General features: G+C 37.2%; 3 protein-coding genes and 2 long non-coding RNA genes across 5 annotated transcripts; all 5 read left to right on the top strand.

Moving 5' to 3' along the window:
• The first annotated feature begins 281 nt into the window (after window positions 1–281).
• Window positions 282–2,676, top strand: LOC145238868 (small ribosomal subunit protein eS26-like). The gene is made up of 4 exons (XM_080102142.1): window positions 282–363; window positions 540–668; window positions 1,794–1,913; window positions 2,514–2,676. Exons 2-4 carry the CDS (start codon window positions 544–546, stop codon window positions 2,623–2,625), a joined length of 357 nt encoding a protein of 118 aa, XP_079958268.1. The 5' UTR covers window positions 282–363; window positions 540–543; the 3' UTR covers window positions 2,626–2,676.
• Window positions 2,677–2,707: 31 nt separating this feature from the next.
• On the top strand, window positions 2,708–7,555 carry LOC145238870 (uncharacterized). The gene is made up of 4 exons (XR_013862200.1): window positions 2,708–6,120; window positions 6,253–6,372; window positions 7,194–7,252; window positions 7,438–7,555. It is a non-coding gene; the product is annotated as an uncharacterized LOC145238870 (long non-coding RNA).
• A 1,371-nt stretch (window positions 7,556–8,926) lies between these two features.
• LOC145238869 (L-selectin-like) lies at window positions 8,927–10,429 on the top strand. Its single transcript, XM_080102144.1, has 3 exons — window positions 8,927–9,117; window positions 9,700–9,879; window positions 10,172–10,429. Exons 1-3 carry the CDS (start codon window positions 9,063–9,065, stop codon window positions 10,177–10,179), a joined length of 243 nt encoding a protein of 80 aa, XP_079958270.1. The 5' UTR covers window positions 8,927–9,062; the 3' UTR covers window positions 10,180–10,429.
• A 430-nt stretch (window positions 10,430–10,859) lies between these two features.
• LOC145237196 (uncharacterized) lies at window positions 10,860–12,155 on the top strand. The gene is made up of 3 exons (XR_013861960.1): window positions 10,860–10,903; window positions 11,035–11,154; window positions 12,084–12,155. It is a non-coding gene; the product is annotated as an uncharacterized LOC145237196 (long non-coding RNA).
• A 5,464-nt stretch (window positions 12,156–17,619) lies between these two features.
• On the top strand, window positions 17,620–20,763 carry LOC145237662 (uncharacterized). The gene is made up of 7 exons (XM_080100607.1): window positions 17,620–17,686; window positions 17,790–17,875; window positions 18,215–18,310; window positions 18,823–18,937; window positions 19,369–19,569; window positions 19,947–20,171; window positions 20,648–20,763. The coding sequence occupies exons 1-7, from the start codon at window positions 17,620–17,622 to the stop codon at window positions 20,761–20,763; spliced, it is 906 nt and encodes a 301-aa protein (XP_079956733.1).
• The last annotated feature ends 338 nt before the right edge of the window (window positions 20,764–21,101 follow it).

Raw genomic sequence — 21,101 nt, 5'->3', positions numbered from 1 at the left:
AAACTAGAAATGCAATTATAAAAAGCAATTCTATTTTTATATTGACTTTATTATCTAATTTATGGATATCTATATCCATGATTTATCGAGCAATTAGAATGTTGACTTTGTTATTTAATTTATATAATTTTTAATGTTGACTCTGTTACTGTTGTATTTACAACTGCGTTTTTAATTACGAATACTTTTTTGACTAAAAACTGCATGCATAATTTTAATAACTGACAATGAATGTCCTAAATGTTGTGAAAGTTTTAGAAAACATTTTCTTTCATTTGTAATCTCCAACCCAAAATCGCATGAGTGCTCAGAAGAATTGGTGCCAGATATTCCTCTTTTCGTTCTGATATCCCAAGTGTGAGGGTACGTAAATATCAGCGCAAATCGTTCAACATTAAGCTGTAAATTGTGCTTAAAACTGTAGGCTAGGTTTATGAAAGACCTTTAGAGCAACTTATGCACGTTTGTTTGATAAATTAGTGCCGTTTGCGTCAGTAATATCGTTTCTGATTGTGACTCAACTTGCCACTGATTTTCAGGAAGATGACTTGCAAACGTCGCAATAACGGGCGGAATAAGAAAGGCCGGGGTCACGTAAAATATGTAAGATGCGAGTCATCTGGTGCCAGAGTTCCCAAGGACAAGGCCATCAAGAAATATATTATCAGGTTGGTTTAAAGTGTTCAAAATAAACTGTTATTTCTGCATGCTTAATTTAGTTTTTGTTACCATGTTTAAAGAAGCATTGTTTAACGATAGAGGCAGTGAAAAAATGTGATACAGCAACTACGTTTGCTTAAGTTTAATTGCGTTTTGGTATAATTTTTAAAAGTGGGCAGAAAAAATGAGATTATGTTTACTTTTCATAAAAATTGTTGATTGATTGAAGGCAGTTCGAATTTTCAGTTGTGCTTGTTTATAGTGAGATGTAAGGACATTATTTTGTAGCTACAGAAACTGTGCAAACATTAGGTAACTTGTAGATGTTATTTCCTAGGTTTCTTGAATAAACAATGTTAAGCATGATTATGTTTTTTTACATGGAAGTATCTTGAAGTTTTAGTGCATGGAAAAAAATTTGGTTTCTGAAATCATTTTAGTGTTTTGCTTCTGTTGATAAAATGTGTAGCTGTCATAGGAACCAGATTTCCCAGTCTGCAGAACATGTTAGCCCATGACAAGATCTCGGGCATGCAGCACTAACATGTCCCCTTGCATGACCCTTAAGTCATCATGAAAGACCAATTTTAGCAGGCATAAAGCAAGCGATAATGGGAAAGGCAGAACAATTAATTTCCTTAGTGTTGAAATTTTATCGTGCAACCCAAAAACATTGGCATACAAACATTTTTTTTCATAAAAAAAAGAGTGCAGCTGCCATACTCTGCAGACTTGCAGATTTCCAGGTAACTAGTTAACTGGTAAAGAAGCACAGACAGTCAGTACCAGTTCATTCATATGCAAATGCATTACAGAGAAACATTACCGATAATATAATGACTCTGGACTACAAACAGTTTAGTGGAAGATGTACTGTGTCAAATAAACAATCAATTCTTGGAAACTATTGGCAAGATTTAAAAAGACAAAAAAGATTGAACAAATGTTAGTGACTTAGTGCTAGGTTGCAAGTTTGGGACAGAGAGTGTAATTATTGTTGAGAAGCTAAGATTTGTTGGTTTTTGAATTTGTCAATGCTATGTAAGATATGTATGATAAAATTATTACTATTTCCATTAAAGGCTACAGAGGAATGTGAATGTTTAACACTGTAAACATGTGTGTTTTTGCAGAAACATTGTTGATGCTGCTGGTATGCGGGATTTGTCTGAGGCAAGCGTTTATGATTCCTATGCTTTGCCAAAAATGTACTACAAAGTGTATTACAGCGTCTCTGCTGCTATTCATTTAAGGTGGGATATGGTGTTTTCAAAATATATACTGCCTTGTACAAAAGCACTTTTATACTGAATATGTATAGTTGTCTCTTTTATCAACTGTAAAAACAGGTTGGAGATAGAATTAGTGTTAATTTCATTTATCCCAATTATTACAATTCGGAACAGTTATGGTTCCCCTGACATTAAGTCTTGAGCATTCAATGTATATATACGTTATAGGTGCCACAAATATATCATACTTACCTGATACAGCCCACAAATTTATTTTGACTTACTGGGCTGTCCCTCATATTTATCAAAAAAATATTTAAAAAACAAACCTGTATTTTTGAAGCCCTTTTGTTTGGAACTTTTGAGTCTTGGAACATTTATCGTTAAATGATCACATTAGGAGTCGCTGCTCTAATGAAATTATGTTAATGCCAATGAAGCAACATTAAAAAAATCAAATGCTTTTGACTTAAAATTATATATTTAGTCAAAAGCATCACTTAGTTTGTCTAAAATTTGGCTTTGATTTTAAAAGATACATTGTGTACACTTTATTGCTGGAAGAGAGTTTTAAACAACCAAACAAAAAAACCTCAATAATAAACTTATTTTTTTTCACAGGTTGGTGAAAAACAGATCCCGTTTGGCCCGCAAGGACCGCACCCCACCTCCCAGGTTCCGTCCCGGGGCACAACAACAACAGCAGCAACAAGCGCGCCCTCGTGTGTCGTAAATCATGCGTTTGCAAACCAATAAATAAAACTTGCTCTTGGCAAACATACAAGACTTAAGTCTTAAGATCGAGGTTAATTTACAGCAAAGAATGATTTACATTGAAACTGCTTCTGGCTGCCACAACTCGATAAGTCGTACTTCAATCATTTGAATAGATAATGTCAGCAAAAATATTAATTATTTGAAATTAAGTGGGAAGCATTTGTTTGCAAACGCGAATGACGTGAATAACTTTACGACAAATGTTTAGACCCGTAACGTTAAAATTGAGACACAAATGCGGCCGAGTGTCAAGTCCAGCCCGAATCAAGCTCGTTGAATTTAAATTGACTTACACTGTGGATTGCTATAACAGAATCCGCTGGAAACCGGTTGTTCGAAACGCTACCGACTTGACTCGGGAACGTAACGAACTTGATGTTGTGGGGGGCGGCCGTTAATTTGTGCACATGGCCCGTCGCGACTGTAGACTGAGGCAAGTGTGTCCCCACTGTCCTGACTCCAGAGTGTAGAGTCGAGTTCACTCCAGTGCGTAGAGTGTAGAGTCGTAGAGTGTTTTATTAAACGAAACGCAAAACCTTATATAGCACAAAACACGTGGTACGAAATCAGCAGGAAACACTAAATCACATTTGCCGGCGCACGGCTGGAAACACAAGCTTCCTGACTCCGTAACAAAGGGAAATTGCGACGGCCTAATCCCCAACGCACAAATACGAAATTTAGGACACACGAAAATACGCTATACGTTTTAAAGGCTTTGGGCAATGATAAAAGTTCATAATGTTAAATCTATTGCTTTCGAATGTCAACCACTAACTTACAATGTCATAAACTTTTAACACTGATGCAATCTTTGCCAGAAAACCCATGTCGTTCATTTTCACTAACCAGGTTTGTTACGCAATTTGCAAATGTAGACTTTCTGTTAGCTTTGTACAGTAGCCTAATGTTTCATCGAAAGTATAAAAGTGTTCAAGAATACATTGCATTTTATCTATAGTACAGTTATCTACAACAGTATTATCGATGCGTTACAAACCATACATTGGGATATTAACCCAGTGTTACTTTGTATTGAAAGGTTTATGCCACTGCTCATGTAAACCCATTTCGCATAAACATAAACAGTTGTGCAAACTAGTGATGCACCGAACCCGACTAAAAAGGTTCGGGCCGAAACCGAATATTCGGCCATGAGGCCGAATAATTTCGGCCGAATCAGGCCGAACCTAAAATCCCGAACCTAAGAACTCAATTTTGACAAACTAAAATCACTTTCACAATGTTTAAGCTTTAGTAAACATCTAATATTTTGCAGACAACGTGGCTCGTATTTTATAGATACAACAAATAGTTAGTTCTTGATGTTTCGTTTGGGCGAAAATGAAGTTTAAGGCCTAAATTCAATGCAATAAAAAAGTTCGGTTTCGGCCGAATTTTTGAAAAAGTTCGGGCCGAAACCGAAACATTGGAAAACAGCGGATTCGGCCGAAATGTTTCGGCCAACCGAAACTTCGGTGCATCACTAGTGCAAACCTTAAATTAGGGGTAAACACCGATGATGCAGTGGCGTAGCCAGGGAGGGGCCAAAGGGGCCATGGCCCCTCCCAAATTTTCAAAGTTGTATATTGAGAAACTTTAATGTAGTGTATATTTCGTCATTGTGATTTCTTTCAACTATCAAAGGAATATATAAATTAACAAAAATGACTGTTGTCACCAAGTTGTAAGCTAAAATACATGCTTTTTATATTTATGTAGACATGGAATAAATCAATAAAGCGTTTGGCTGTGCCGTTGAACCAAAGTTTGTCAAGTCACGTGCTTGGTAAAAGCACGCCTTCGCCGAGCATTAGCAAAAAGTTGTATTAGACGGCAAACTATTTGGCCCCTCCCAAAATTTTCGTCTGCCTACGCCACTCCGATGATGTAGCACGAAGGGTCGAGGAGCAAAACTAAAACGAGATACGCATGACACTGGCTATATTTTATTTGGACTCCTGTAATAACTTTTAGCAGCTACCCAGAAAATCATGAGGTATCACATATTGAATTACCTCGTTGAAAAGTGAAAAATATAACACAACGAAAGCACGCGGTCTTCAAATCAAAAGTTTGAACAAAATAATTTCAACTGTTTCCATTCAATTCTGGGGAGTTTGTTGTTGGTACAATATATTTTATTCGGGATCGAATTACTTTTGAAATCTCGCACCCAAAATGGCACGTGGCAATTAATTTATGGTAGAGCTACTAACACTGAGCTTGGGCTGGCCCCCGGCAAAAGAGCATAGGCGTTTATCGTGCTGACTCAGCAATTATTCTTACCATAAACACAAATTGCTGCATCAGCACCATAAACGCCTATGCTCTGTTGCGCCACCTACCAGAAGTTCTTAGGCCGGGGGCCAGCCCAAGCTCAGTGTTAGTAGCTCTACCTTAATTTATAGCCTTGTTTCCTTTTCCTTCTCCACAAACTCCGATTTTTCGTTTTTATTCCCTTTCCCACAGTTTTATTCCAGTGTGCTTTTATTTTTATTGTTTTTTAATGTTTGTTTATTTTGTCTATGACCAACATTACGTAGTCACACATAAAAGAGCAAAGTACTGCCGTATAGGATTTGACTTTTTCAGATCTGCCAACCGGGACGAGAACAGTCATCACCTTCTACTTCCACACCGTTGAACATCGGAGATCTCCGCCATCGATCTTACGAAACCCAGGAAGCAGAGGAGATAAGTGACGGCCACTTTTGAACCAACTTCTATCGCAACGAACTGTCCTCGGGACACCCGGGTCTGCCTACGGGATCACAGGAAACGTTCCGAGGAACCGAGCTGGTGTTTCCGTTTAGGCGGGTTTCATTTGGCCAGCAGAACCCGCGGATTCAACTACCGTCTTATGCAACCGGACGTACCCCGCCAGGCTCATGCGGTCGGTTGCGATCCTACGGCAGAACACACCCACAATGCTTCAATCATCATTCAAATAACGGGACACTTGACTAGATAACCAATGGGTTTTTTCGGTGTCCTTGCTGTTTAAACTGTTCATCAATGACAATTGGTAATGGGGCATAATGCAAATAAAAATTTGACTGACGTGGCAAAGTTATCATTTTTTCGTCCGACGTGTCTGACATCATCATTAAAAAAATGCTGCACATTACAAAATTATGCTGTGTGAAATATCATCCAACTATAACACACTGATGTCAACACCAAATTTGACAAATTTTTCCAACTGCTTTTAATGTACACTTATATCATTTCTTATGTGTAGGTTGGATTTTATTTTAACCTTTCGGTTGATGAAATAAGTTTTTAAAGGCAATTTACGATTTGCGTTTGGTGACTGACTGCTCTTAATTTAAAAAACCTTTTTCATGTAAGAATCTCGCACCCAAAACGACACGTGGCAAGGTCATCATTTTTCCTCTGACGTGTCGGATATCGTCATTTTCTTCTGAACAACCACGAGAAAGTACGGGTAAGAATATCTTCTTATATTGTTCGAAACAAAACGATTAATTACAAATGTTATTAGGACATTGCGTGTATCAATGGTGTGGCAAATAAATTATCGCTTTTCTTTTTTGGTAAACTTGCATTACATTTTTAGAAAGATGACTCGTAAACGTTGCAACAACGCACGAAACAATAAGAGCCGCGGCTCTGTCAAATCTGTGAGAAACTCTTCATCTGCTGTCAAGAACAACACTGACAAAAAATGCATCATCAGGTGGGCAATTTTTGTGTACTCTGGCCAAAATTTGGGTTTTTATGACAAATGCAAAAAGAAAAAAAATGAACGCAGTTTGAATAGGAATTGTTTCGTCATATTGTCCGAAATATCAAATAAGGTTCTGGTTTATTTTAATGTCATTATTGCGTCATAGAAAGCAAGTTTAAGTCAAATGGACAATTTTGAGCAAACTTGGGCCCAAGTTAAGGCATGTGTTGAGTGCATCTTATGATTATATAATATAGGCTAATGTTCAACATATTGGCAATGTGCTTATATTTTATACCGAACTTGGACGAGTTTCGATTGAGTGTAGATGCAAGTTGCTATTTTAGAGGTTTATAAGATAAGTTGAATGTTGGTGAATACTGCTATGGACAAGTTCACCGGGAAGTGTCCAATCTTAGTTAATGATTGACATGTTCACCAGACAAAGCCACTTGACAAAGTTTAGTTGGTAAACAAAGGCGAGACACATCAGCATTGTTTTCTTTCATAAATGATCAGAGAATGCGATGAGAATAGTATAAGTAGACGAAAGTATTCGACGATCTGTTTTAATGCGAGAACGACTTTGAAGTATTGTTTCAATCTGGTTAGTATGTTGTGATTGGCTTGCAATGTTGAAACAGGCTGTACAGCATTAAACAGTCGGGTATATATCAGGTTTCGGTAGTTCTTAAGCAAAGGTCGTACAAGATTTGACGAGGGGTTTAAGTATACTTAATTAGGAGTTGAGTAGTTTTTTTCTTTTATGTTTGAAACCTAAAAATATGACTCAAATTCTCCGATTTTGTGAATTGTAATATTTTCCACAGAAAAATTGGTGAAGAAGTAGGTGCACCAGGAATTTTGAAATCACCGCCATCCATTTAAGGTGGGAAATACAAAATGTTGAGAAGATAAAACAGCCTTCTAAATAATTGTTTTTAATTTTTATATCACTTCAGATTTTTGATTAATCAATTACAAAGTTTCCAATCAAACTTGGTATTTAATATTGCTTGAAAATCGGGATTTGTTCCTTGTAGGTATCAGTAACATACACAGTTTATTTTACAGGCTGGTGAGAAAGAGATGCTGCGTGGTTCTAATGTATCGGTTTCATCTTGAGATCCAAACACAGCAGCATCAACAAACACACATCTGTGTGACGTAATAAAACAAATAAAATTTGCTCAGGCAAGAAGTTTGTTCAATTCAATTGAGTACATTACAGAGAAAGTGACTTAATGAAAAGCTATTAAACTCAAAGATAACTTGTTTAAAGTTCTGAGAGTTTTGTGATACAAGCATAAATATAAAGACATAAACTGAAACTGCACATTTGCGACGTTAATTCGTCTCAAATAGTTTAGTTTTTATCTCTTAATGTTAATCTGCTAATGCAGGGGTTCCCAACCTTTTTACGATCCCGTACCACCTGGACGCTCTGCACTGCCACGCGTACCACCATAGAGAACTAATGTGCTCTACAGTGCTCTATGCCCTATGGTACCACTTCTTGCAGAACAACTAATTTGTTTGAATCATATTTCATTCAACGCTATCTTAAGCACCAAAACAGTAGATATATCTATCCAGAGCAATCATTTGACATAATTAACGCCCACTGTGCCGCAGCGTTGTTCGGCTTTTCATAGCAAGTAGCAACTATGCTTTTTGTTGAGAATTGACATGACCTTGGGAACCCCATGTGCTAATGCGTTTAGAACTAGACAAAGATTGATAAAGGAATAATTTGGAAAATATTAAAACGTGTCACGAAAACACTGAGCTTTATTCAATATTTTCACTTCTGTTTTGTTATTTTTGCTGCGTTCAGCTGGTTAAAGGCTGGTTGATTTAATGTCAGGTTTCGTCGATATGTAGCAGCAGTATTTTATCTTTAACATATATATGGGTATATTATGTTGGGATATCTATTGAAAGGTTTCGATCACAATATAGCTGCAATATTAAACCTCTTTAAAAGTTTCCCGAAATAAAAATAACTCAAGAACAGGCGCGTAGTTTAGCGATAACAAACTGTAGAACTATCTTTTCACTACAACTGCGCCATATTCGCGCCATATTCGCGCAACTCCCAAATTTAGCCAGCACAGCAATATTTTTGCCCCGCTTAATTTGGACATCCCGACAACAACGCGAAGCGTGTTTTCCCTGCATTGCAGCACATTGAACTGAAACATGAGCAAAACAGAGAGGAATGTGAGGAGAAGTGTTGTGTTGGTCAACAACCGTAATTAACCTCTTAACCCATGGATAATTAGTTGTTGTATTTTTGCTACTTTCGGACGTTGAGATTAATCTCTACAAGAGCCGGGAGTTTTACATTTCGGTGAGTCGTTCCGACGATTAGATTTAAAAGTTTTGTTTCGCTTAAAGTTGTTGTCAATACAAGGCACTAAATTTTGTTTTCCCACGCGATTAACCTTATTTGAAGTTTCTGCAATTCGGCAATATTCCGAAAACACCCAACGACGGATTTAAATTTAATTGTCGGTTTGCGCGACGCCAGGCAAAAACAAGATAAGGAACTTTTTCTCCTTGCCTTGTTGAGCAGATCTGATGTCAACAAGTTACTTTTCCATGTCGGCGTGTATAAACCGGTGCAAAGTAAGACTGAGTTAGTTTAGTTAAAGTTACAGGAATATATATTTGTCCTTAGCACAATTCACAGCAAAATGAAACTGTTTCTGTTTGCCGTAATAAGTGCGAACCTGCTGCTGATGAGTAAAGGTAAATATTTGTTAGGTTATAGGTTTTTATCGCTTAAACACCAAGACATTTTTTTTGATAAAACATTAAAACTATTATGCCAACGGTACAGAAAGCGACAACTGCAATGTCTTGTATGTGGGTTTTTGTTACGTATCCTAGAGAATAAGACATCTTAACGCCAGAGATAGCTATAAGATAACTTAGTACCAAGCACAGCACGAAATATCACATTAAATGTTTAATCACAATTGCAGAGTTGTTGCGGTTTTTGCATAAATGGAGAGGTTTCAACGTCGTCTGTAGAATTTTGCCTTGGGTAAAAAAATGTTATAGTTGAACAACCTGACTTGTATTTAACCTTGACTTTGCATTGAGTCACGTTTTAGCAGTGTTCCTTAATCCTGCGTTTGCGAGCTCTGAATAAGTCCTTAAAAGGTTATCGTGAGTGAGTTGTAGCCTCATAGCATATTTCAACTTTATTCTGCCACATTGCACACTTACTGCGAATCCTCAAATCCTTAGAGTATTCCGAAATTTACAAATAGCTTGAGAAACACATCTTAACTCTCAAGATATCTTATTAAACTTTATTGCCATCAGCCTCCCAATGCCCACCGATGTTTGCACCTACCAACGGTGCGGTGGATTGCACGGACGGCAACGAACCGGGCAGCTCATGTCAGTTCGTCTGTGACGAAGGCTATGCGCTAGAGGGCAGCAGTGAAACTCAATGTGTTGGTGGCATATGGACAAATCCTGCACCTGTCTGTCAGTCATACGGTAAATCCGATCGAACAATTGCTGTTGTTTCGTCATTAGTCTATTACTGACGTCATAATGTTGGTTCACTTGCAACTTTGAAATCTCCGCCAATAAGTTTAAGATTGGAAATAGAAAATGGTGAAAAGATAAATCAGTTTATAAATCATACTTTTCAAATGTTTATTTGACCAGATTTTTGATGCATCGCCTACAAAGGTTTCAAATCAAGTTTTATTTTAATTGTTTGAAATCGGGATTTGTTCCTTTCAACTAACAGTATAACATACATAACATACAGTTTATTTTACAGGCTGGTGAGAAAGAGATGCTGCTTGGTTCTAATGTATCGGTTTCATCTTGAGATCCAAACACAGCAGCATCAACAAACACATATGTGTGATGAAATAAAATTTGTTCTGTTTAAATTGAAACATTAGACAGAAATGTAACTTGATGAAAAACTATTAAACTGATAGAGAACTTATTTAAAGTTCTGAGCGTTTTTACATACAAGCATAAATATAAAAGACATAAACTCAAATCACACATTTGCGAAGTTAAATGCGCCAGAAGAGGCGTATTCGTCTAAAATAGTTTAGTTTTTTATCTGTTAATATTTTTTAGATTGAAAAAAGTATAATTTAGAAAATATTGAAACGTGTTACGAAACTACTGGATTCCATTCTATGTTTTAACTTCTGTTTTGTTTCTTTTGCTGCGTTCAGTTTGTTAAAGGCATTAGTTGAGTTAATGTGAGTTTTCGTCGATATATTCGAAATCAATACATTATCTTTAAAAGTATGGAGAATATTATGTTGGGATATCTATTTAAACCTGTTGATCACAATAACAGCTGGAAAAAATAAAAACTTTAAGGGGCAGTTTACGATTTTCATTCGATTAATTGACTGCTCACATTTTGGAAAACCTTTTTCACGTAAAAATCTCGCACCCAACATGACACGTGACAAAACTACCATTATTTTTTATCTGACGCGTGGAACATTATTATTTCCTTCTGAACAACCACGAGAAAGCGCGGGTAAGAATGTCTGCTTGTATTGTTTGAAACAAAACTATTGAAAAAAATATTTGTGGTAAGATACCTGTAATTAGCGTGACAAAATAATAGTTTTGTTTTTAATTCATGTTAAACTTGCATTACATTGTCAGAAAGATGACTTTGAGACGTTGCAACAAGGGACGAAACAATAAGAGCTGTGGCTCTGTCAAATATGTGAGAAACTCTCTATCTGCCGTCAAGAACAACACTGACAAAAAATGCATTATCAGGTGGGGCGATTTTCTGCACTGTAACCAAAATTGGGTTTTTATGACAAATTTGAATTAAACAACTAAAGAAGTTTGAAAAGGAATTGTTACGTCATAAATATCAAAGGTTCTGGTTTATTTCAATGTCATTATTGCATCATAGAAAACAAGTTAAAGCCAAATGGACAGTTTTGAGCAAACTTGGTTTAACTTATGGCCTTTGTTAAGTTTCAGCTTATGATTATATAATGTAGGCTAATGTTTAACATAGTAATTCTTTTCTTATTATTGAAATCTCCTTTCAAGTAAAACGACCGCGACGATTCAGGGTCATTTGTTTAACATATTGGTAAAAATGTGCTTAAATTTTATACCATACTTGGACGAGTTTCGGTTGAGTTTATAGATGAAAGTCAATATTTCAGAGGCTTGAGAAATAAGTTGAATGTTTGTGAATTGTGGTGCAATGGCCAGTTTGGAAACTTTGCCGGTCAGTGTACAAACTTAGTTAATAATTAACAATCGACAAGGCACGTGTTATGCACTTTGGTCACCTCAAAAAGCCACTTGACAAAGTTTGTTTAGCAAACATAGGCAGCCTAAAACAAAAGTTACTTTAAGATGGTTTTGTTGGAAGGTTTGTTGTTTTATATTGTTCCATAAAAAGCTTTGCGATAACGATTTATTTGGATTATTGCAAAGTTTTCAGTCCTTGGCGTCATGTATACCAATTGATTGGTAATATTTGTGGCGTCAGAAACGACGATACTTCTTCCTTGAATCATCAGAAAATGCAGTGGAAACAATATAAGTGAACGAGTACCATTCGACGACTTGTAGTGCGAGGATCACAGAAAATATTTTTCCACCTCCAATTCCAATTCCTTTTTTGTTGCTTTAAAATCGGGATTTTATATTTAAGTAACAGTAACACACAGTGTATTTTACAGGCTGGTGAGAAAGAGATGCTGCTTGGTTCTAATATCTCGGTTTCATCTTGAGACCCAAACACAGCAGCATCAACAAACACACATCTGTGTGACGTAATAAATCAAATAAAATTTGCACACGCAAAAACTTTGTGGGTTTGTTCGATTTCACTTAAACCAGAGGTGTCCAACCCGTGGCCCGCGGGAAGGTTCTGAGTGGCCCGCGTGGTAATTTTTGAAATGACTCATATTGGCAACTTAATCTCCTACGTAGTTTATCGCGAACTTTCATTCCGAAAACTTGGCATTTATTGTTTGCTTTATTTCTTTGTTAATAGAGTATTAATACACAAATGTTCAAGTTACTTTTATTGCGTCACAATGCGCAATGATACGCATCACAATTTCCACATTGTTACGACACAATCTGACTCGTGTTTCAAGAGTCAGTCAGTAATGTCTATTGGTTCATTGAGATACATCTGTATCAGAGACTCGCAAAACGCATTTAGCAGTAAAACATCTTCCGCACTCTGTAGTGATATCGATTATGCCAAACAGGAAACAAAAAGAAAGTAAGGCTAACAGAACTTTCCAAGAAAGGTTGACATGTAACTTTAAATCCCCTGTAAGATCAGTAATTTCTGACAGTCATGGAAAAATCGCTTCGCATTGCTCCATCGTCCATCTCACCGAATATTGCCAAACTTGTGAGAGAAAAACAGGGCCAAACTTCACATTGAAATGTCGACGTGTGGGAAAAACTTTGGTGACTGAACTATATTTTGGTGTGTTTATTGTTCTTATAACTGTAAACGAGGATAGTACACATTTCTAAGATTATAATTTCGGTGTGAGCATTTCAATTACAAATTATGAGACAGCTATTTCTAAGATTCCAAATTAGCAGTAACACTCAACTGGCCCGCGCAATCATTCGTAAACCGCATGTGGCCCTTTGGCCAAAAAGGTTGGACACCCCTGACTTAAACATTAAACAAAGATCAAAAGCGACTTAAAGAAAAACTATTAAACTGATAGATAACTTGTGTAAAGTTCTGAGAGTTTTCAACACACAAGCATAAATATAAAAGACATGAAGTTAAACCACACATTTGCGAAGTTAAATACGCCAGAAGGGGCGTATCCGTTTCAAGTAGTTTAGTTTTTATCTGTTAATGCGTTTAGTTTAAATACTACGAATGTAAAGAAACAGGTTTATCCAGTGGTGGGATTCCGCCGGTTCGTGTTCTATAGAACCGTGTCACTAAATTTTATAAGATCAGCGAACCGGTTAGCATTACTGGTTACTGTCAGTGGACTTTTTGTAACAGAACCGGCTGAAAAATATGACTTTTGTGATAGAACCGACTGACAACAAATTTGAATCCCACCACTGGGTTTATCCATATATATCCCATCTAATGTTGCTTAAAAAGTCCGGATTAATTTCGAACGCATTTGTTTGCACACAATAGGCGTATACAAGTCTGGTGCATATGGCTATTAGGTTACTATTTCAAGTAGCACAATATCTGTTTAAACAGTTTGAAAATCATAATATTTAGCAAAAGAGTTTTGTTTGCATCACAACCGCCTGCACATATATTCTAATAAACATGTTCACGGCCGCACAAACTCGTCTCTGTGGTCGCGTGTAGCCGTACGACCGCAGGTTGTGCACCCCTGGTTTAGATGACCAAAGAAATAATTCAGAAAATATTGAAACGTGTTACGAAACTACTGGATTTCATTCTACGTTTTAACTTCTGATTTGTTTCTTCAGCCGAGTTTAGCTTGTCAAAGGCATTGATCGAGTTAATGTGAGTTTTCGTCGATACGCGACATCAGTATTTTGTCTTTAAAATGTATGGGGTCAAATTATGTTGGGATATCCATTGAAAGCTGTTGATTACAATAATAGCTGTGATGTTAAATCTCTTTAAAAACCAACTCAAGAACAGGCGCGTAGTTTAGCGATAACAAACTGTAGAACTATTATTTCATTACAACTGCGCCAAATTCGCGCAACTCCCGCATTTAGACACAGCAATATTTTTGCGCCGCTCAATTCGGACATTCCGACGTTTTTAGTACAACAACGCGAAGCGTGTTTTCCCTGCATTGCAGCAAGTTGAACTGAAACATGAGCAAATAGAGAGTGAATGTGAGGAGAAGTGTTGTGTTGGTCAACAACCGTAATTAACCTCTTAACCCATAATTAGTTGTTGTAGTTTTGCTACTTTCGGATATTGAGATTAATCTCTGCATGAAGCGGAAGTTTTTGAGTTCGGTTGGTCGTTGGTCGTTGGTTAACCGGGAGTTTCAGATTAAACAGTTTGTTTCGTTTTAAAATTGTTGTCGATACGAATGTTGGTTTGGGGAAAGTACATGCAAAGCCACTTGTAGCCAATGGTTTCAAATGTGAAATATATTGGCATAAAAGGTTTGTGTAGTTAGCTAATACATAAGTATATGCCTTTATACGTTTGTGACATAAATTCAAAGTAGCGAACAGATAATTCATTGGTCCTTGAACAAAAGTTAATTTTAGTGCCATTTTATCAATGCGAATGGCTCAAATCGTAACTACATGTAAATATATAGCAAAGTCTTAAATTAATTCCTACTATGCAAAATGTGGAACCACTGCAAGTTACAAGAAAGTAAGAGTGAAGTTACTTGTCAATAGGACCATTGTTAAGAACTTGAAATGTTTATGCAGCTTGCTAACACACTTAGGTTTAGCATTTCAAATCCACAACCTTACAACGCAATCACCTTAACGTTTTTTTGTTGGTTTTTGAGCAAAAAGTATTTAAATAAGACTTTGAGACATAATTGAAGCATAAAATGTTTCGTTACTTAAGCAGCAATTTTGTTGAAATTGTATCAAATTTAAATGACCGAGACCGTGATAACATGTAAATGAATCGCTAATCCTTACTATGTAAATTGTGAAACCACTGCAAGTTTAAAGTCCAACACGTTATTTTAGATAACCTGCAACTGCACGCAAATCTATGGAAATGTAAATTCTTGCACGCAAACAAGGTTAAAAACCAAATCTCACAACACCACAGGAATTTTAATTTTTCTCGCAGCTGAACTATATGTAAAGTATGACGTCAACACGCTACGAAAATATTGTGCACGTGATCTTGGTAAGACTGTGTGTGACGTAGTGGCTACGCAAATGCGCCATTCTGTCGACAATCTGATAAAATCAAAAATCCGTCGCCCTAATTTATACGATGACCGCACCAATCTGAAGTTTAGACGGCGATAAACGTGATCGCCTTTGGCACATTGGCTGCAGCCAAATTTTTTTTTTTTGCACCAAAATAACAACAAACCAAAAACATTATCTGGGCATATGCAGTTTACAAGTGCATGTTATTTCTAATTAATGTTGACTGACATTCAATGTGCAATTTCTGTTGGTTTTCTTTTTTAACCAGAAACAAACAAGCCAATATATTTGTATAAAGCATGACGTTTTGACATCAACTTGTGTCATTATCAAATGAATAAAACTAAAACCAAGCAGCGCGTAAAACCAGTAAAAGCAGTAAAAAAGGCAATAAACACAAGCGTGAAAGGCAGGTTAAAACGTAAAGATAACGGCGATAAAAAGTTTTTTTTTAATTTATGGAACTTTTTTTTAAACCAGCATGTTACGGTACACCAATTTTCTTAAAGCATTAACGGTTATTTCCAACATGCTTCATCACATATTATCACGAACAAAAGCAAATGTTGGTTCGTAAAAATAAACTCGACCAGTGCGGAAAATGGCCACGTTCCAAAATAACCCACATGCGCCCAACTTAAAAAAAAATCCCGGTTGTTGTTAATCGCGGTTAATTGGTTGAAGAAATATTATGGGTGAAAACCCGAATGTTCAGCTAATAACTGGTGACGCTCACCGTCGATACAGGGTGTGTTGCAGGGTTGCACTGAAATAGACGTAACCCTGAGGCAAAACCTGATCTGAGCTACCAGGCTCTGACGTGAACAATGCAACGTCACCGAAATCTGGATGACCAAGCGGTTTATCAGCGCCGCATATCATATATAATACACACGCACATCGTACGATGAACTTCAAGGCTTGACATTCTTCGCGGTGTTTCAAGTACCTCTTAACGTTTCATGTGGTTGTATAAACTAACGGCGATCAAACGGGATGCCACCCTATTTCGTTACCTGCCTGACTTGTATGCATTTTGCTACTTAGCAAACTGACATCTCATCTTTCATGGTTATGTAACGCAGTGCTCTTCAACCGGTGTGCACGGTGCACCCCAGGGTGCACCAAAATATGCATGGGGTGCACCAGTACGAATGGGTATACAAGGGTGAATCACAAACTTTTAATGAACCATTCATATTTGACCGTCAGGATATCAGAAAAAATATGTAGGTTTCAACTGATGTATAACCAGGGTAAACTTATTTAATGTTTTATCCCCGTGTCAAGTTTGATAGTGTGTTACTGTCGGTTTGTATTAGGTCATTAGGACATCGAGTTTTGGCTTTTTCTCAGGTGTTTTACAGAACATTCGTGAACATATGCTTGGAGTATTGGTAGCAATTCAAGAATTTTTGCAAGCTCCGCTCGGTTTGATTGACATGATGATATGCATAATGATTTTTAATATCGATTTGATCTCAGTTAACCTTTTTAAGTAAACAGGGTGCATGAGTTTGTCACAACAACTTTAAGGGTTCACCAAGCCAAAAAAGGTTGAAGAGCACTGATGTAACGCATTCATCTTTTTAACAGATTTGCTGACAAGTATTTTTGGGGGCTCAAAAATCGAAAACAACCCGTGTATCCCTCTACCACCACGCTGTATAGAAAAATCAGCAGCGCATTGCGTTAAACCAGACTGATAAGTGTTGTAAAGTCCATCACTAATGTAACAGGCCAACAGGTAAATTGAATATTATATTATAACTTCATACAAAAGCAGAGCCCAATCAACAGTGGTTTGTTAAGCTTGACGTGAAAAAAATTAGGCAATGTTTAAGACAAAAATATATTCTTTATATTGACAATACATTTATAAACTGCAATTGTTATGTACGGAAATATTTTTCACGCGGTGATTTGATGGCGATATTTTTAACAAAAAATTGGGGTATTCTTGTACCACCGTTAGGTCTCCTCTTAAAAAAGGGACTAAATTATGTTTTCTAGCAATTAAGCTTATTTGAAGTTTCTGCTAAATCGGCAATATTCCGAAAACACCCAACGACGGATTTAAATTTAATTGTCGGTTTGCGCGACGCCGGGCAAAAGTGAGATAACGAACTTTTTCTCCTCGTTATCGTTGAGAAAATCTGATGTCAACAAGTTCCAACCAAACCCTGTTTCTATGAATTCGAGAAAAACTTTAACCCGACTTTCTGAATATTTTCGTCACGAAAAATGCAACAAAAACCTTTTTTACTTTTTCCATGACGGCGTGTAGGCCTATATAAACCGGTGTCAAAGTAAGACAGAGTAAGTTTTGTGAAAGGCCCGGGATATATATTTGTATTTGGCAGAATGCACAGCAAAATGAAACTGTTCCTGTTTGCCATAATAAGTGCGAACCTGTTGCTGCTCAGTAAAGGTAAATATTTGTTAGCTTATAGGTTTTTATAATTTATAATTTGATGAAGCATTAAAACTGTTATGCCAAAGGCACAAAACTGAACTTGTGTTTTTTTTCACAGCTTTGAATTGTTGGGTTTGCGAGAATGAAGGGAGCAACAGCGCTTGCATCAGCAACGGACAACTCAAGCAATGTCTTTCAAATGAGGTAAATAAATTTACCGTAGAAATAAAACGCTAAACATATACTTCATAGCTATTTCAGTCATTACTTACATGTCTGTATAGTCATAACACATATTTAGCTTTGTGCAGCGTCAACTTTGCGAGTTCGATACTGATTGATATTTTGCAACTGTAGTTCATTGTGAAAAATATTCGTTGATTTTTTTTTCCCGGGCATTGGATTGTAAAGCTGGTAGCAATATTTTTCAACGTTAGAATATTTTAATTTTGCTGGTGTAACTGCCGCCCTAAATGTAAATGTTGTATGTACGATTTCACACTCGTACACTGTAGTGTTTAAAACTTATCATTTTGACTGAAGGGAGCTTGTCAAAACGAGATGAGACGAAATGACGGGAGATTGCAGATTACCAAGCGGTGCAAGCAGACGTTGGCTTGTGACAACAACTTTGATCAGGTGAGATCCTGGTAGGAGGTCTTCTACCTTCATTTTTGTTTTGAAGGTTTTGTGTCTGTGGTTTGCAACCACCACATAGAAAACAATTTTGCTATTTTATTTAGTCGATAGCTGATAACGCATCAAAACACGTAAACAATAAAAGTTGTTAATTTAAGTTTGTAATCACATTTTTAAGTCATTCATCCTTGAGATTTTAAGTATATATATATATTATGTATATATATTTCGCTTTAATGGCATCATGAGTATCTGAAAGCAAGTGTAAACACGTATTATCGGTGAAAATATTTAACTGTGTAAAACCATAAAAATGTAAAATTAATAAATAACGTTGAAAAATCTGCCGTAACTGAAATAAAATTTGTTTCAACAAAGTTGGTTATGATTGTAAGGTAAACAAAATTAAATATGAACGCACCTCTACACTGAATTATCGATATTGTTTGGTACAGCTTTTATTTGAACCTCAGCTTGTTGTTGCATAAAAGCTTGTTTTGTGGGATTTTCAGAACGAACGTGCAGCCTGGTTTCCCACCCAATGCAACATTGATTCGCCCAACACTCACTGCAAGTGTTGCTGCAACTTTGATCTGTGCAACAAGCGACAACTGCAATGTCTTGAATGTAAGTTTTTCACTTAGAAAGCATATGACATCTTAACGCCACAGAAAGCTAGATGGTACCAGGCACAACACGAAATGTCACATTGAATGTTAATCACGTTTGTGGAGTTGTTGCGGCTTTTGCATGATTACAGAATTTACCCACATTCAACGCCGTCTGTAGAATTTTGCCCTGTGTGAAACAAATGTTATAGTTGAAAAAGCTGACTTGTATTTAACCCTGAGTTTGCATTAACCCTGAGTTTGCATTAACCCTGACCTTGCAATAACCCTGAGTTTGCCGGCTTTGGATAAGTCTGTAAAAGTTGTTTTAAATCAGTTATCACCTCACGACATATTTTCAGCTTTATGCTGCCACATGACTTACTTACTAAGAGTCATAAAAGTTTGAGAAAAACTGCTCTGGTGTAACGAACTTTGTATTTCCATTAGACGTCCAATGCCCTCGCCTGGCCGCACCTGACAACGGTTGGATGGATTGTAGTGAAGAAAACATACTGGACAGCACATGTCAGTTCCATTGTGACCAAGGCTACACGCTAGAGGGCAGCAGTCAGACCCAATGTGTTGATGACCACGTGGATGACAACCATGGCGTATGGACCCAACCTGCACCAGTTTGTCTGCCACATGGTAGGTGCGATCGAACAAGTGCTCTGGCGTTCTTCAATAATATATTACTGACGTCATAATGTACTAAATGAATGCAAAATCTTTGCTGTAACGTCACTACCTGATATATGACGTCATTTACCGTTGGAATGGACAGGTTCAGTGGATAAGGGTCTAAGCTAAGGCGATCGAACTGAAACAAGGAATATTATAAATTATGCATATATAGTGTCGTAAATATGAAATAATAGATATATATGTATTAATAGACTGTATAGGAGACTATAGGAATATACTTATTTTTGGAGTTGTATTCTCACTTTATTCTTACCATCTGTTATAAACTGTTTTCATACATTTCCCTTTTTCACCAAATCGTCACACACGTTTACACACAGAACCGCTATGTGAGCATCTCGTTCTCGACAAAGGATCGTTCCATTGCACAAATGGCAATCGCATCGGATCCGTTTGTTACGTCACATGTTCGAGCGGTCAAATTTACCCCCCAAACTCGAACAACATCACGTGTGGGGACCCCCTAATACCCCCTGCATTCCAGCCCCACCCCAGATGGAGTTTACCCCCTGAGAGATGGAACGTCACAAGACCATGTTGTGTGGGTGAGTGTCACAATATTTCTTAAAACTACAATCCAACGGTTAAACTGTTACAATGCGACAGTTAATATTGGATGTAAGCTGCTGTTGTTTCGTTGCTTGACGCACTGAATCTGCTCCACTTCGTACACGGTAGCTTAGTTTAACTTTTGAGCCTGGTTTGTTTGTCGCTTAGATGTGTTGAAATCCATCTTCTTCAACTTTGTAAAGTGCCTGTACATTGACATAAGCTGGATGAGCAGTGTGTGTGCTGTGATCACATACTAGTTTATATGCAGCATAGATTTCCATGTGTCTGGTCATACACACAAGCTTCCCGAGAGGGCCACTGTGAACAACATTAGATGTGCTCGCTGTGGCCACACACCAGTTTAAGCGCAGCATAGATTTCTAGATGCCCGGTTAAGCAGCGCATAAAGGAAGCATTGGTGGAAGTAGTGTTATGGTCTGAAATATATATTTCCCTTCATCTTCCGCAGATCAATGTCCGCCTCACGCGCACATGGACGCTTGCATTGTGCTCGACTCCACAAACTCGGTGGGAGGAAGCAACTGGGAGATTATGAAGGATTTCGCCATCAGGATGATCCAGTGAGTGAAAAATGTTTGGACTCGAACTTGATGTGACTGAATGTGTTGATCTATTATTATTTCAATTTTGTTAAAACTCGATTTTCTGTTTTGCACACTTATACATATTTGCTGTTTGTGGTGGATTTGATTAATATTCCCATCAGTTGCCTGAAATCCTACAAATTACCTAATTGGTCTGCAACGCGTTGCTTTTCTTGTCGTCCGACACAACGCGCCTCATTTTTAATTAGTGGTGTGACTGGCACAACGTGTCGGAGCCTCGTACTTATTTTAAAACCAATACTTTTGCTGCAGACAGTGCACACTGTTTCGACCTATAAGGTCTCATCAGTGCAGCGG

The sequence above is a fragment of the Phallusia mammillata genome, chromosome 7 (genome assembly GCF_965637545.1).
Source record: "Phallusia mammillata chromosome 7, kaPhaMamm4.hap1.1, whole genome shotgun sequence".
Classification (NCBI taxonomy): Eukaryota; Metazoa; Chordata; class Ascidiacea; order Phlebobranchia; family Ascidiidae; genus Phallusia; species Phallusia mammillata.
The sequence above is the reverse complement of the archived record's forward strand: the minus strand, read 5'-3'. Positions and strand labels throughout refer to the sequence as shown.

Bases quoted from the DNA above. Each gene is read 5' to 3' on its own strand.
- LOC145238868 (XM_080102142.1), top strand. From the start codon at position 544: ATGACTTGCAAACGTCGCAATAACGGGCGGAATAAGAAAGGCCGGGGT. The intron at 669-1,793 runs GTTGGTTTAAAG...GTGTTTTTGCAG, and splicing joins ATCAAGAAATATATTATCAG to AAACATTGTTGATGCTGCTG. The intron at 1,914-2,513 runs GTGGGATATGGT...TTTTTTTCACAG, and splicing joins TCTGCTGCTATTCATTTAAG to GTTGGTGAAAAACAGATCCC.
- LOC145238869 (XM_080102144.1), top strand. From the start codon at position 9,063: ATGAAACTGTTTCTGTTTGCCGTAATAAGTGCGAACCTGCTGCTGATG. The intron at 9,118-9,699 runs GTAAATATTTGT...TATTGCCATCAG, and splicing joins CCTGCTGCTGATGAGTAAAG to CCTCCCAATGCCCACCGATG.
- LOC145237662 (XM_080100607.1), top strand. From the start codon at position 17,620: ATGCACAGCAAAATGAAACTGTTCCTGTTTGCCATAATAAGTGCGAAC. The intron at 18,938-19,368 runs GTAAGTTTTTCA...TATTTCCATTAG, and splicing joins ACAACTGCAATGTCTTGAAT to ACGTCCAATGCCCTCGCCTG. The intron at 20,172-20,647 runs GTGAGTGTCACA...CATCTTCCGCAG, and splicing joins CACAAGACCATGTTGTGTGG to ATCAATGTCCGCCTCACGCG.